A 15922-nucleotide genomic window follows, 5' to 3' on the forward strand; every position below is an offset into this window, starting at 1 on the left:
GGATTTCTCTGTGGGGGCTGAAATCGAGCCTCGTGGATTATCGTCGGAAGCCTTTCCCGCTGTGGCGCTCCCCACCCTTTCCCCGCTGCCCTGGCGTGCTACCCGGTGTCAAGGGAGGCCGCATTCGTGACGTTGACTAAACGAGAGGCCCGCCCGGATCGGGGAGGGGGGAGGGGGGGAAGAAACGATCCTAAGGGGAGCCAAGCGAATATCGGCCGGAAACTCCGATCAGGAGCCTCCCGGGATCGCCCCCCGGGATCGCGCCGTGGCGGCGAGGGCTGGTGTGTGGGGGGGTGGCTGCCAGCTGGATCGCTCGGTTCGCCGCCTCGCCCGCCGCTCTCTACCAAAGGTGGTGTTGGTGGGGGCCGCGGGATCTCTCCCAGGAAAGCCCCGCGAGCCCCCCGAACTGGGCAGGAATTGACTGGAAACTGGCGGCGGCGGCGGCGGCGGCCGAGGGTGGAGCCAGTGGGCGGGGCTGGCAGGGAGCGAGCTAAGCAGGAGCCAGAGAAAGAAAGAAAGAGAGACGCGTGAGCGCTCGCAGCGCAGAGGACAAAGAGAGAGAGCCCGGCACCGCCCGCGTGGAGGCTGCGGCGGCCGGCCATGGGCAAGGCGAGAGCGGGACAGCGGACCGGCCTCCCGAGCTGCCTCATCTCTTGCTAGGTTGCGCGCCCGCCGCGCTGGACTGAAGGCCGGGGGTGGGTGGGGGGCGGGCGGCAGGGAGGAAGAGGGATGGCTCTGCCGCCGTCCAGATATGGGGCTCCTGCGAGCGATCCCTGATTTCGGCGCTGGAAGAAACGGTGAGGAGGAGAACGACCTTACTCGTACGGGTGGGGGGGGGTCCGTCCTCCTAGGGCTCTGCGCCCCTGCTCCCTCCTCTGCCCCCCCCGAACCCTTTTCCAAAGCTGCCCTCCGGTCTCCACGTGCCGGTGCCCCTTAACGTGTCAGCCAGCCGTTCGGAGCTTTTTTCCTGCCGCCGCCGCCGCCACTACCACCCCCGAGCCAGGCGACCCGGACCATCTTCTGGGATTGGAGATTCGTCGCCTCCTGGTGTTTGGGCACCTGGGAGCTTGGCGCAGCCTGGAAACGTGGCATCCCTTTCCCGTGGCTGGCAATGGACTTGGCCAGGTGGCGATTGGCAATATATGGGGGAGGAACTCAACGGGGTGGTGAGGTGGGGGTGTGGGGGGGGGGGAGGCAGCAGAGGGAAGCTTGGCGCGTTCTCGTTTGCTTGCGGGAGCGCGCGCTTCGGCTTCTGCGTTTCGTGTGTGTGGTTTGTGTGTGCGGGGAGACGGGGGGGGGTACGCGCAAATGTGGCTTCTTCGGGGCGCAAGAAGTCTAGGATCGGGGTGTCTCGGGCATCTTAGAAGGTGGGGGGGGAGAGAAAAACGACTGTAAAGCGTGGGTGACACCGGCACAACAGTAGACTGAACCACTATTCGAAGAGCTGGTCTCTATGCATCAGGGATCCAGGAGGGTTGGTGGAAATGCAGGTGGGAGGTGGAGGGGGGGGCTCCTTACGTCCAGTTGCCTTCTCTGCATGGAGGCCAAGAGGTTTTCCTAGCTGTATCTTCTCCAGCCTTGATTGTCCAAATGCTGTGTTTGGGAGAGCTCAAAGTTAGTAGCAAAAAATGATGGGGGATGGGGGAGGAGAATTCCCATTGTATCCTTTTTTAGTAGGAGAGATTAAGCACATTCAGGGGCCTGGCCTTTCTCAACCTGCTTGCTTCTTTCTCCAAGACCCATTTCTGTATACAGTATGGATCTTTAATTCCTCTGAATAGCATGTAATCTTTTTGGCTCAACCTGCCATTCCAGGTGTAGTTTTTGTTACGAGCCATTTGTTCTGGGCTGGCTCCAGGTGGATGGAAAGCAATGAAAGAGAAAAACCTTTAACCTCCAGGGCTGCTCTACTACATAATTGAGGGAGCAGATACAGGAATGAGGTTCGGCTCCTTTCCTTTGAGGCAGCAAGTGCTCCCAGAGAATCCTTTTAAGGAGCTGGTTCTGAGCTTCCCTGACTTCTCGTGCAGCGTGACTTAGTTCTTAAATCAATCCTGCACATGATGCCTACATGGTTGTCTCCTTGAAGCCACCTGGAACTAAGCCTGACTTGAAGGAGACTTTAATGTATATGTATGCGTTAGTGGCAAGGTTGAAAAACAGCATCTTTCTGCTGAGTTTATACCTTGAGTCTGAATCCTTGCCAAATCCAAGGCAAGGATTTCACCACCATTGCAGGTCTAGAAGAGATAATTTAGATTATTCTCTCTTAGTCTCTGAGATAAGAGTGAGGGGTGGTTAGTTCCCATTCTGTTCTGTCTAGACGTCCACAAATCTATCCTTTACTCCCCTACTCCCAAATCCAAGAAAACATCTCATTTCCTTGCCAGTACACAAGGATGGTTAGAATGACAGGCTTGGATGAACAAAGCTAATGCGTGAGAATAAGCCACAAGAAGAATCTGGAGCAGGGATTGAGGATTCAAGATAACTGCAGTAAGGCAGCCCAGAAATGAGCTGTAAAGCACTTTATCTCCAAAACCAGCATTCAGTCTGACCCTATGTCAGAAGCTAAAGAGCCAAGCGGGCACTCGATTTGGGCCTCACAAAGGGGAAGAAAGGAAGTTCCCTTATCAAGAGCCACCAGAAGTTCCAGCTGTAGGTCAGAGGCCTCTGTTCTGGCTGGATTGATGGGGGGGGTCTTATCTCTCACTAAGCCATCTGTGCTTTGAGGCATAGCTATTCAGGTAGGCCAGTCTTTTGATGCATTGCTTTTAACTCCCCCACCAGCCACAGCCATTTTCTATTGCTTCCCATTGATACCAGCCTTCCATTAGGCCAGATTCATGCTGAGGAAGAATCAGTGCCAAAATGTTGCTGAAGCATTGACATTTATGGTCATGATTTGGTGCTGGAATCTGCAGCGCCCAGTACAGGCATCCCCTTTATTTGGGAGTGGGTACAAGGAGAGGTACTGAATTCTTAGTTTTGCACAATTCCTGTTAGAACAGTCTCTTTTTCTCATACAACACAGAACATTCATAACAGACTGGTTTTTTAAAAAAAACATATGCATGAAGAATTAAAGTGCACATAATATGTATTACTGTATCTAAAGATCAGTTAAATTTAGCTCTTCTAGCCTTTTCCTTTGCCAACAATTTCTGCTACTTTCCTGAACTCCCAAATTCAGTAGAATATAAAAGCAACTGCTGGCATTGTTTTGGAAAAGCTTTCATGCTCATGACATCACACACAACTGCCTTATTATGCACCCATAGAATTATCAGACCCATAATCCTGGGTCCACTAAAAATTCACCAAATATTTTACCCTATAATGACAATGTTTTATGGCATCTTTAATAGCAATTTTTGTGTGGAAGATACTACAAAGGCCAATTAAATCAATGCCCTTCTGAGTGCAAGATCTATTGGACACATGGCCCTTCAGCATGTATTTCAAAATCTTCCATGAAGGAGATTTCATGTGGCAGCCTGTTCCACTGACTGACAGTTCATACACAATTCTTCCTGATGGCTAGCCTGATATGGCTCCCAGTAGTTTTAACCCATTGGTTCTGTCCTCTGGAGCATTAGACAATAAGTGCAGTCTTTCAACTATGTAACATTCTTCAGGTAGTTGTGTATTGTTGTCATACCTCCTCACACTTGTCTCTTCTTCTATAGGCTAAACATACCCCATTAATTTAATGGTTCCCCATTGGGCTTTGTTTTCAGACCTCTGGCCTTCTCTGGACTTGTTCCAATTTGTCATTGTACTTTTTCAGTTATGATGCCTATGATATAATTATGATGTCACACAATATTTTCTCCCCTATCTGTGTCTGTATATTTTATCTTGCTCTAGTCTATTTTAATTGGGATTGTCCCATCCCAATATACTAGAGGAGAATATTCAGAACAATCTTATACTATAAGGTCTTTAGCTTTTTGTAAGAATAGAATATGGTCACAGAAGGAAGTTTTTTTCTGATATTAACATCTTGTCTTTGTTTCAGTTCTTGACATTCTGTACTTTGGATGTGATTGAAACTTTATACTTTTCCCCTAAACCGTGGTAACCAGAGCAATATGCCAAACCAAGATTGACATAAGATAAAAGCAAAGAGTGAGGCTTATTTCAACAATTCAGAGTTTTTGACAAAGAAAATCAAAATTTTCAATTTGCTGCATATCTGCTATATAAAACAGGAATGTTTGTCCATCTGTTCTCTACTTATCTATCCAATTTTATTTGCTATCTTGACTAGATAAATGTTATTGGGTAGTAACATTTGTTGAAGTCAAGTAAAATCATAATTCACCCTGGTTCAGATGGAAGTTTAATACTTTGCTAATGAAAATAACATGTTGAAAAGAATCCCTGGAGAATCACAAAGTTAGCAGAATATAGAATTCCAAACAATACAAGATACTGTTTAAGTCCAGGAAATGTTGGCATTTAAGAATTCACTGGGAAAGAAGCTGTTCTGTGATCTGCTTAAAATGTAAAAATATTGTCTGTTGGTAGGGAATTCTAGAAGATGCTATCCCAATACATTTGGAGAGGTCCGAATTAGTAAGCTTTTCTTAAATAGTATCGCTCATCACAAACTGTACTTTAATTTTAAACGTAACAATTTCTGCAATCTTGATTGATCAATTTAAAATTGTCTTTGTCAGACATGGGGAGATTAGCAAAAATGAAGTACCGTAGACATATACAAGCCTGAAACCAGTTCGCATTTTCTATTTTATGGATTAGTTTGGGTCCTGAAGATTTGGGGATACAGTAGTTTAACCTCAGATAATAAAGATTGGGGTAAGGGAATAGTTCTCTTTTGATATGATTGATCTTCTTAATGCTTCCGCTGTGTAACTGTGATTAACGAGGCAGAAGAAGCTAGATTTTTATTTTATTTTGTATATTTTTTGCAATATGCCTCCCAAGGACGCATTGGTAGGCACAGATGCAACCTTGCATTCAGTTTTGCTTATGGATCTTCTATAATCTATAGTCATCCTTTTGACTTTTGTAGATACAAAAATTTGGATGAATTGGCATTCAGAATCTTTCTGGGTTTTTATAGCTTATCAACACATAGAAAACCTACTAGGGTCTATTTTTAGATTTCGTATTTGGATTGTCTCAAATAGGGAAGCTATGGCCTAAAGATTGTATGAGATCTTGGATTAACTTGCCCAATTGTGGATCTTTGGGCACTTTTCAGATATTATCCTTCTGTCTAGTTCCAAGGCCTTGGAGTCAGAACTTCACTTACATTTGTTTCTAACCCCGCCCACAAATGGACTGTGGACTACAGCAGAGGTAGAGCTGATTTTAACATGAAAGAGGTTTCCACACAGGTAGAATTTCTGCAAAGGCTTTAATTAATTTTTGTAATTGAAGTTGATTAAAGGTATTATTAATTTTTGATTGGCTTAGTTTTATTAAACTGTCCAAAGCTATTATATGAACAGCTCTCACATAAGGACCTTTTCAAAATCTATGCACTTAATTGTGCTATTGGTTTGTATTATTAAGCCATGTGATACAGTGTTCAAATGAGATAATCACCTAATTCTGTAGAAAATATAGTGCCCATACAAGATGTTGAAAGGCATTCTGTCACTTGTAGTGTTAATACATCTAGAGGGTGCCAGTTAGGAAAACAATGAAGGAGTGTGTGCCTGAGGGATTGTAAAACTAAAATCATAGAGTTGAAAGGGTCCATTTGGATCATAAAGTCCAACCCTTTGCTCAGTGCAAGAGTCCCAATTAACCTCTTTTTGAAAGATCCCTTGGTAACTGGTTTCACTATTGGAACTGTTCTTACTGCTTGGACGTTTTCCCTAACATTGCATGGGAATATGTCTTCTTCTATCTTAATCCTTTATGCCAAATACTGCACTCTGGAGCAATAATGAATAGATTCTGAATCTCTGCGTGATGTTCTTTCAGATATTTGAAGATTGCTACCGTAACCCACCTCCCACCTTCTCCTCTCAGTTCCTTCCGTCTCATCATAGGCCATCATTTCTGCTCCCTTTTTCATCTTTATTGCCTTTTCTATTAAACCTGTTCTACTTTGTCTGAATTCATTTTAAAACGTGATGCCCCGAATATGAGATATTTATTACTTGAGATGGGATTTGATAAATGCAGGATAAAGTGGAATTATTACTTCTTAAAATATGGAAACTATACATCTGTTTTTGCAGCTAAAACTTCATTTGCCTTTTGTTGTACCTCCTTAAGAATACTGACTCTTACTCAGTCAATTATTACTCTAAAGTATTTTTCACAGGGACTATTGCCATGTTAGGAATTACCCTTTCTACACCCATGTGTTTGATTCCTACTTCCTAAGTGGTAACTTTTCATTTTCTTCATTAAATTCCATTCTTTGACATTCCAGCCTATTTGACTTTCTCTAACCTATAGTATAAAGATTCTAGGATTTTTATTTTCCCTTCTAATTTAATTATTTGCAAATGTAATAAGCATTTCCTTTACCTCATCCAAGTAGTGAAGAAAAATGTTGAAGAGATTAACCCTTGTGGCACTCCACTTGATACTTTCCTCCTGTTGATGCAAAACTGTTAATGAGCATCCTTTGAGTATGATTTACAGGACACCTATGTGTTCACTTAATTGTCATACCATTCATCCCACGCTAGACCAGTCCTAGAGTAGCACTCTTTTCAGGAGATCATGAAAAGCCAGTAGTTGTCTCTTGAACAAGTGCTAGAGAAAATGTTCAATTTGTACTTCAGATGTGCTCCTGAAAATATGGGCTGAGAATGTCTTTTTCCAAAATATTCTTTAAAATATGTATATTTGGCTAGAAGTTCTGAGCAGCTTAGTTCTGAGCAACTCAGGACAAGAAGGAAAAGAACATGAGCTGAATGGCAATTGTGGGGGTTCTTCCTGATGAAAGTGTCCAAATCCTCTTTAACACCTTTGTTACCAAGCCACAAATAGCACTAATATTCCCACTTGGGTGTAGGAATAGTACACTGAATAAATCTTGGCAATTTAGGCTTACATACCATGTGGCAGCCAGGCTTTGAGGGTGAAGCTGTGAAGTGTGTGGGTAGAAGGTTGTTGGTGAGCAGAGGAGCTGGCTGCCAATGCCATCAGGAGTGGTGAGGCAGCATTTTGGTGCTCAAGCTTTGCCCATAGAAGTGTAGATTGTTTCATAATTTTCTGAAGCCTCTTTTCTCAACCTGGGTCCTTGCATGCCAGAGAGTTTAGCTCACATTTTCCCCTGATACTCATCATCTTGGTGGAATTAGTTATAGTAGTGGGACCCAAGTTGAGGACCACAAGCTATCCAAGACTCTTGTGTGAACACAGATGATGATGGGTATACAGCGGTAGCATAGAATTTGGGTTGTGGATTTGAGCAAGACTGACTTAACTTCTGGGGCTGCTTTAGGTGAGGAAGACAGTGACTGAAGTGTCAGTCAATTAGATAAGTGCCTCTATCTAATTGAGCAAGAAGCTTTCCATTCATCCCTGTATCTGCTTGAAAATGCAGAAAGCATGCTAAGACATGGTTTTAACTTATCGTTTGAATAAGCTGCAGAGGTTAGGTTGACACAATGCTCCACAGTATGTTGTAAATGATATGCAGCAGATAAATCCACACACTACAATAATCCAGAATCAAGTGAACCACATACAGTAACTGCATAATGTGGTCCCTGCTGTAATATATTCTTGTTTTGGGAAAGAGGGTGCCTGCGAACTGTGAACTGTGAACTGAATTGCTCACTAGGAAAGTGGTAGCAAATCTAATAGAGCCTCTGCAAATGTAAAACTTGCATATCTCTCTTATGCTGACCAGCATTATCTGTTTGTTTGCAGAGAAAGCGTTCCCATCAGCACCGCCATCGGTTCCCCAAAGCCCTAACCTAGCAATGGGAAGAAGTTGGGCTGGGTGCTGGTGTTACTGGTCGTGCCAACCCAAGTATCCAAGAACTTGGGCAGTTGAAGAAAAGAGCAAAGGTCGTGTCTATGAACTTTCCCAGCATTCTCCTTTCCTCCATCGGGCTCCTATAGGGACAAGAACTCCTTCTTCTTCTTCTTCTTCCTCTTCTTCTTCCTCTTCTTCTTCTTCTTCTTCCTCCTCTTCTTCTTCTTCTTCGTGAAAGGCTCAAGAGTTGGTCTTCATATCTGGTGAATCATTTCCATGGCCACAACTGCCAAGGGCTTACAGAAGACTGTGTGTGACTGAAAGACTGGCAGCACTCAGACGTCGGCTCCCGCCAGCACTGTCCCAGACTGAAGTAGCACCAACGGGAGCATCTGTTCCATAGTGCAGACCAGGGAGACTGAGAGACACTTATGGCCCCATCGGCATGAATAGGTTGCAAGGAAGGCAGAGACAATTTCACCTGCAGAAGTAAGCCTTTCCTTGCCTCTTTGCAGAAGAGACCTGAGAAAGTGGGATCTTTCTTTCTCTCCAAGCTGGATCTAAGGAGGACTTTAAATTCAGAGCCTGTCAAGAGAAGCCTCTGAGGCCCTGCCCTAATTCCCAGTGTAAAGATGGTGATGTCCCACGGCACCTACACCTTCCTCACCTGCTTCGCCGGCTTTTGGCTTATCTGGGGGCTCATTGTGTTGCTATGTTGCTTCTGCAGCTACCTGCGACGACGTATGAAACGGCGACAGGAGGAGCGGCTGCGGGAACAGCACCTGCGCACATTGGAAATGGAGCCCTTGCATTATGAGGGCTATGGGGGCCCTGCTTATGGGGGCCCCGCCTATGGGGGAGGTTACATCAGAAGCCCACCAGGCATTCCCGTGCCCCACCGACTCCGCATTGAGCCTCACCACCCTCACCACCTCCCACCCCCAAGGCCCTGGAGCTGTAGGCATGGTAAGAGCCAGAAGATGCCCTTGTGATGACTTGTGCTTGCTTCCTAAGGGGTGAAAAAAGAGGGTAGCCATGCCAGATTCAGAGGGAGGCCAGGAAGAGCTGACACTGACTTGAAGGCATGTAATCCATCAGTCGGTGCAATATGGGTTTTATGCTGCTGGCTTAAAAGCCCTAAGTTAGCCATGCTTGTCTTTTGTAGTTGAGAGATGTAAGACTTCAAAGAGTTAGTCTTCCATAGTCCACCTAATTTCGGTTCCTTTCTTGTGGAATGGGAGGGACTCTTGGATAGTTCAAAGGGTTAAATCAGTCTCATGATGCCCCATGTGTGAAGATGCTTCTTGAAGAGGAAAGGTGGATAGGAAGTTCCTAATCCCTTCAGCGCCTCAGATGTTAGAGGATCTTGCTATAAGAAAGTTAAAGGAAAGAGGGGAATCTTCCTCCTGCCACTGTTCCTACTTCATCCAGTATTGCTATATAGAGAGCTTATGACTTGGCATCTCAGTCAGTGGGCATGGTGGTAATGTTGTTACCAATGCAACTGTTGCTTCCACTCAATGGCTGTGATCATTTTGCTTGCAGAGCCAGACCCATCTAAGCCTCCATGCTACGAGGAAGCAGTGCTGATGGCTGAGCCACCACCACCATACAGTGAAGTCCTGACAGACACACGTGGCTTATACCGCAAGATCAACGCTCCCTTCCTGAGCCACGAGCAGCCTGAGAAGCAGGAGCAGCCTCCCAGCTATAAGCCCCTTTTCCTGGATCGGGGCTACGGCTCAGCCCTCCACCTGCCAAGCTCAGCCGGGCAGGGCCCCACCTGCACCAACCTCTACTTGGAGTCGGAGCACTCACAACGTATCTTCCCAAGCTGGACAGACTCTGAACTCAGCACCAGAGACAGCTACGAGCCCGGGCCCTGGCATCTGCCCGTCTCAATGCCTTTATTTGGCAGGACTACGGCAGTGTAGCGTGCCATACTGCGACCTACGTGGGACTCTGGTTGCTGCATGGATCTGAGCAGCCTGTTCCCTTGGTCTGTGGGAGCCACCACGTCCCGTAGCCCAAGCCTTCCAGACATGTCTGGGCCACAGTCTTCACAGCGCAAAGATCCCTGTTGCAACTGACCTCTTTGGCCAGGGCGAGATTGGGGCTGGTCTCCCCGTCTCCCCCACTTCCCTTTCTCTGGGCCCACTACTGGCTCTGTTGGTGCTGACTGTAAGGGGGGCCTCTGGCTTGGCCTAAACTTTGTTAAAACAATCTTTTGTTTGTTACATTTTGACAACAATAAAGTTTGTGGAACCTGATTTATTACAAACCTGGTACTGGCTGCTTGAGTCTGTGCACAAGAAAGGCGGATGTGGTTTCCCTTTAAAGCAATCCACATGTACAATGGTACAAAGTGAAGCAAGCCCTGGCCTCCCACCCAAAAGACCCAGCAGCTTTCCCTCCTCTCTATTCAGTGGTACAGCCTGTTCCGGGACAGCATTCCTTTATCACCAGCTCCACCTAGTGGTGTGTTCTTTACTTTCATGCAAGGTCGGTCACTGGACAGATGTTTACTACCATTCCTCCGTGCTCCCGTACCACACAAATGCTTGCTTGCCACATGAATTTTAAAAATTGCACAATCCTCCCTCCCCCCAACACTCTTTATAAAGTACATTTCTAACCATTTATGGTAGCGGAGAAAAAGAACGCCACCAGAAATAAAAACAGACAATAGAGTTGCCCTCAATGGTTTTCTGTAGAACTCAGCCAGATTCCTTGGACCTCTGCAGTTCTTCAGCAATTGCACCCCCACCCCCACACTTCCCCCCCCCTTTTCAATAAAGCCATCCTGAATTTCAAAGCCAGCTGCCCTGCTTGGAATCAATTTATTTATTAACATACATAAGCACATTGCTGTTACAGAATTTGTGCTTTCAAAAAAAACAATTACTGTACGGGAGGGAAAGAAAACGAAGCATGGAATGGACAAGGAAAGGAGAAAGAGAAAGGAGAAGGGTGCCCATCCAGAGTGTCCCCTTGTCCCAGGCTCTCAGGGCAAACAAAGACCTGAGGAGAAGGGTCTGGAACAGGCTCGCTCTCAGACAGAGGGCCACGGAGCTGAGCTGAGCTGTGGGGGGAAAGAACTTCTCTTGCTGCTAACGTTTGCTGGAACCCAGAATGGACAGGGCTTCTGCTTCTCTGGGAACAAGGCCTCTGGGGACCAAGTGGAGAAGGGAAGAGATGGAAGCCAGTGCCTTGCCCACACAGGGCCATTTTATTGCCATATTTTATTTTAAATTCGTGCAAAATACTCAAAACTCTGGCAGAGTCCGAGTGGAGGAAAGGCCCTCCCATCCTCCCCCAAGAGCAGCACACCTCACCCCCATCTCAAGAGATCAACCCAAATGGCATAAATGGCATTGGGACAGGAGGGATCTGAAAAACCCCCATGGGCAAAGGCAACAGGAAAGGGGTCTGCAGGGAAGCTACCAACAAAGAGGGGACCAGGCAGATTTACACATTTCCTATTTGACACCATTAGAAAAAGAGAGAGAAAGAGAAAGAGAGAGAGAGAGAGAGAAAGAGAGAGAGAGAGAGAGAAAGAGCGCGCACTGGAAAAAGTTATCCCCCCTCCCAGATTTTTCTATCTGGCCGGGGTACAATCTGAGGCCATGGACCGCAGGGCTACAATATGGAGCAAGGGGGCACCAGGCCCTCACTGCGGCTGCTCCAGGCTTGCAGACACTGGACTTGCTAGGTGCAGGGTTGAGGTGTTTGGCCTGAGAGTCAGCCTTAAACGCTGCCCCCAAAGCTCTCCTCATCTTCTGGCACTGGGTCAGCATCCCAACAGGTGATGTCAATCTCTGAGGGAAAAGAAAAAAGAAGAAGAAGAAGAAACAAACAAAAAAAAAGAGATTAGCTGCAAGCAGGGCTGGCTGTTTGTCTTCTCCAAGAAAATCACTAATGCTTCTATTTCAGGAATCCCAAGGGGAGCCCATTTTATGCCTCGACAGAAGGTTAAAAGTGTGTTCAGGCATTAAGAATGTCTGACTGAGCAGGCTACAATGGAGATGCATCCACCAGATCCACCTCTTCATTCCCTCTGTTGATGGGAAAGCCTGAAGGACAGCGGTGGTCACGACTGAATGAAGTAACCATGATCCACGTGATAGGACGGCATTCCCCAGTCACATGAAATCCTGTTTTCATGTCTGGCCTAACTGTTCTGATGTTCCCTGTCTATTAGAACAATATGGCCATGCAAGGCCCACGTGCATCTGTTTATATTGCCCTCACAATTAGCCCCTCTTAGAATCGCAGAGCTGTAAAGTACCACAGGGGTTATCTAGTTCAAACTAGATAAACTAAAGCATATTTGGGAACTGACCTCCACCTCAACCAAGAGAGAACTCATCACATCAGGCTGCAGCCTATTCCACTGGCTGACAGCTTCTACAGTCAGGAATTCTTCCTTATCTCTAGCCTCAACCTTGTAATTTTACTCCATGCTGGCTGGGGAATTCTGGGATTTGAAATCCACACATCTTAACATTGCCAAGTCTAAAAAACACTAGTCTAGATTCTATGTTCTCCCCGTCAATTCAATTCAGGATAGCTGTTTATCCAGCAGAGTTGGAGGGGACCTTGGAGGTCTTCTAGTCCAACCCCCTGCTCAGGCAGGAAACCCTATACCATGTCAGACAAATGGTTGTCCAATCTCTTCTTAAAAACTTCCAGTGTTTCACGCTGGTGGCTCATGCTTAACTTGGGGTTGACAAGGACACCCAGATTCATTTCGTAGGCACCACTGCCAAGCAAGGTCTGCCAGAGTTTATATTTGTACCTTACATTTTTTTTTCTATCAAATGTAGAATTTTATATTTCTCCAATTTAAATTAATTTCTTGTTTTTTGTTATGGAATGGATTTCTCTAAGACCACCTATCAATCTCAGAACTTACCTGGGGGCTTATTATAGAACACTGGAGGAGGAGCTTTAGCAGAGAGTTCTTCTGATTGGTTAAAATCTTCATCTTGTGATTGGCTAAAATAGCCCTCGCTGGTCTGGAAGAGAAAATCAAATTGTTGCATTTGCTTTCCTTTGAAAGATGTTCACAGTGTCTATTTCCAATTTATGAATACAGAATAACCATAATCTGTGCTTGCCTACTCCATCTCATTACAATTTGCACAAAAGGTTGCTATTCATTAACATGCATTTGAAAATAGAGGAAGGCCCATCTTTTCACAACTCTCATTGTACAAAAATGTTGTAAAAAAAAATCACCAAAGATTAATTAATCCACATGAATGGAACAAACACTATTTAAGACTGCATATGGAATTCATCCGTCTTTTCATTCATTTACAGGAAAGGAAACTCTAGGTATCACTTCTCCAGGAGCAAGGTTAGCAAATACTTCAAGTTCAGAGAAAATGCTAAATTTAAACCCAAACTAACAAAACCCACTGATTTTCTTTGTATATCATTCTATGCTTCAATCATACCCTGGCATAATATGATGGCCTGGTTTACACAGTAAGTTAAGACAACAGCTGGGTTGTCACCGTGCTCTCAACCACAAGCCACTCCAACTCGTTTCAGCTAAGCCTGGTGTGAATCCTATCTGTGAACGTGTGCTACAGGAAGCCGTGATATAGTAGCATCACATGTGAGCTTTGTCCTACTTCCAAAGGCCGGCATAGGGATTGCAAAATTGTTTTGAAGCCTTGTGAGCCTTACCTGCGTGCTTTCCTTTTGGGCAGTCTCCCCATTGGTGAGCAGTTGGGGCTCCTGGTGCACCCCGGAGGCTTCCTGCAGGGCATGCTGGTAGCTGAGTGTCATCTGATGCAGCCCTTCAACAGCAATAATGCTTGCTGGCTCTTCGTCCTGATCTGCATCACAGAAAGTTGCTGGGGGCTCAGGCAGGTCGTTGAAATTCAAGAGGTTATCTTCAGGAAGGCCTGCAGAAGATGGGGGCTCTGGTGCCCCTGGAGGGACATCCACCTCAACCAGCATGGGGGCAGGCATGGGAGGCCCATCACGAAGATCCCACGGGGCTGGAGTGGGAGGTCCACCCTGCTGGAGCTCCCAGGCATCAGGAGGGTTGGGTTCCGCGACAGTGCTGTCATTCTGCCACAGGTCAAGAATGTTCTCAGAGGGGGGTGCAGGCGGTTGTGAAAAACCAAAGGCCTCCCCCAGATCTAAAGCATCCTCACTCTGCACAGGGACCGGGGCTGCTGGGAACTGAGGCTCTTCTTTGGGAGACGGGGCTACTGGGAAGAGAGGCTCTTCTTTGGACTCTGGGAGCACCACGTCTTCAACAGGGTCAGTCCCACTTTGCTGTGGTTCTGTCCACTCAGGGCCTTGCCAGGCTGTAGCCCCAGGAGGCTCTTCTGCTTTCTCCACTGGTTGTTCTTCACTGGGGGGAGCCCAGTTCGTAGCAGATGCCATGCCTGTCTCTTCACTGCTCGGGCTGGAGGAGTCTGCAAGAGGGAGGAAGCGAGAGGGGGTGTTTGGAGGGTGGCACAGGGCTGGGCCTCTGTGAACTGGACAGAATGCAAAGATAACCAACGTCCTGCTAATTCGTCTGGGAACAGAGACAACACTGACTGTGGAGACAGGAGCAGCGCCTACCTTTTAAAGCATCCTGTTGCGTCACCTCATCCAGGGCACGCTCAATCTGCTCACCCACTGGCGTGGAAGCCGTACTGGAGTCACAGGGGCTACTAGCAGAGGCAGAGGCCTTTCTGTGTGTTTCCGTCTGGCTGCCTGTGAATGAGCCACATAGGCACTCAAGAGGGAGCGGACAAGGCAAAAGCCACAAGTCCCTGAGGCACAGGGCCCCCCCCAAGTGCCTACAGAAAAGATGTGGCACCTTCACTTGAAACCAAAAGAGTAATATGATCTAACAGCATCTCCAAAAATACATGATTTCATAGGCAAGAATAGAAACCCAGGGTCCTCCCAGTATCTCTCTTTCTCTTCCTCCAAGAACAGTTGCAGCGCAAGGCCATCCTCCCTTTCTTTTCACTGACAAACATGCTGGAATGTGGAGTAGTGAACCCCCCTGCATTTCCTGCTTTTGATGGGGCCGGAGGACAAAAAGCAGAGGTAGCCCCGGAATCATAGAACAATAGAAAAGGGCCTGATTCAAGAAAATGCAAGGCTGCAGCTGCAGGCTTTCCTGCTGCCAAATGACATTTGGAAGTAACAGGCTGCATCCACCCCTCTTTTAGCTATCTTCGGAAGCACAGCCCACAGCAAGCCATAGGATCAGACAGTTGTGCCAGATTCTCAGGGTCCCCAAACCACACATGGGCAGCCGATTAAGCCGAGAATGCCACCCGTGGCTTTTCCCCACCAACACAATCTATACAGGGAATCCTCCTCCCCTCCACCCCCAAACAGACATGCTGTGTGTAAATGCTGCCGGGCTTCACATGCGGGTGGCTTTAGCTTCCAGCAAATGAAATTTACATCAAAAGCTTAAACGATGGTTGCCCCAGGTGGTGTTAATACTTTGGCCTGGGAACCAATGCTTGGATGTAGGAGTGTTCCTGAAGAAACCCATGTGCCAAGATTGCATTAATGGGGAAGGAGGGCAAATGAATGGAGAAACTCTCCGAGGATTGTTACTGTGGAAACCTCATTCAAGACCTCACTCTTCCCAGCACCGTTGCTTTCATCTGAAGCGAGGAGGCGCTGCTTTTCTGTGACAGTGTGATGCTGGGGAACTGGTTTTGACCAGGGTAGCACCTCTCTCTCCCCTTCCTTGCTAACGTTTTAGAAGCTTTTAAAGGCCAAGCCTTCCCTTGATTCTGTCAAGACATCTCAATTTTTATTCTTTATAGTTTTGGTTTGGGCGAGATTGTCTTCTTGTTTTTAATGGCGTCTGCTTTCATGTTCAGTTTTATACTTTATGTAAGCCACTGAAAGTCCCTGAAATTGTGACAGAACAGAAATGGGAAATAAATTCATAAATTGGGGACTATAGTTCGGTGACGATGCATGCAGCCGGTTCACAAGCAGGATGCCAAAAGA

General features: G+C 46.6%; 2 protein-coding genes across 2 annotated transcripts in view; one reads left to right on the top strand and one right to left on the bottom strand.

Moving 5' to 3' along the window:
• The first annotated feature begins 728 nt into the window (after positions 1 to 728).
• PRR7 (proline rich 7, synaptic) lies at positions 729 to 10188 on the top strand. The gene is made up of 3 exons (XM_070933790.1): positions 729 to 797; positions 7876 to 8890; positions 9470 to 10188. Exons 2-3 carry the CDS (start codon positions 8557 to 8559, stop codon positions 9856 to 9858), a joined length of 723 nt encoding a protein of 240 aa, XP_070789891.1. The 5' UTR covers positions 729 to 797; positions 7876 to 8556; the 3' UTR covers positions 9859 to 10188.
• A 624-nt stretch (positions 10189 to 10812) lies between these two features.
• The window catches only part of DBN1 (drebrin 1), a 45131-nt gene continuing 40021 nt past the window's right edge, over positions 10813 to 15922 (bottom strand). The window contains exons 12-15 of the mRNA XM_070933791.1: positions 14516 to 14650; positions 13622 to 14364; positions 12840 to 12942; positions 10813 to 11742 (exon numbers count right to left, since the gene is read on the bottom strand). Of these exons, the coding sequence (XP_070789892.1) occupies positions 11672 to 11742; positions 12840 to 12942; positions 13622 to 14364; positions 14516 to 14650 (1052 nt within the window). The 3' untranslated portion in view covers positions 10813 to 11671. The remainder of the gene's footprint in view (positions 11743 to 12839; positions 12943 to 13621; positions 14365 to 14515; positions 14651 to 15922) is intronic.

The sequence above is a fragment of the Pituophis catenifer genome, unplaced genomic scaffold, assembly GCF_029215685.1.
Source record: "Pituophis catenifer annectens isolate HBS135680 unplaced genomic scaffold, rPitCat1.0.hap2 SCAF_2, whole genome shotgun sequence".
Classification (NCBI taxonomy): Eukaryota; Metazoa; Chordata; class Lepidosauria; order Squamata; family Colubridae; genus Pituophis; species Pituophis catenifer.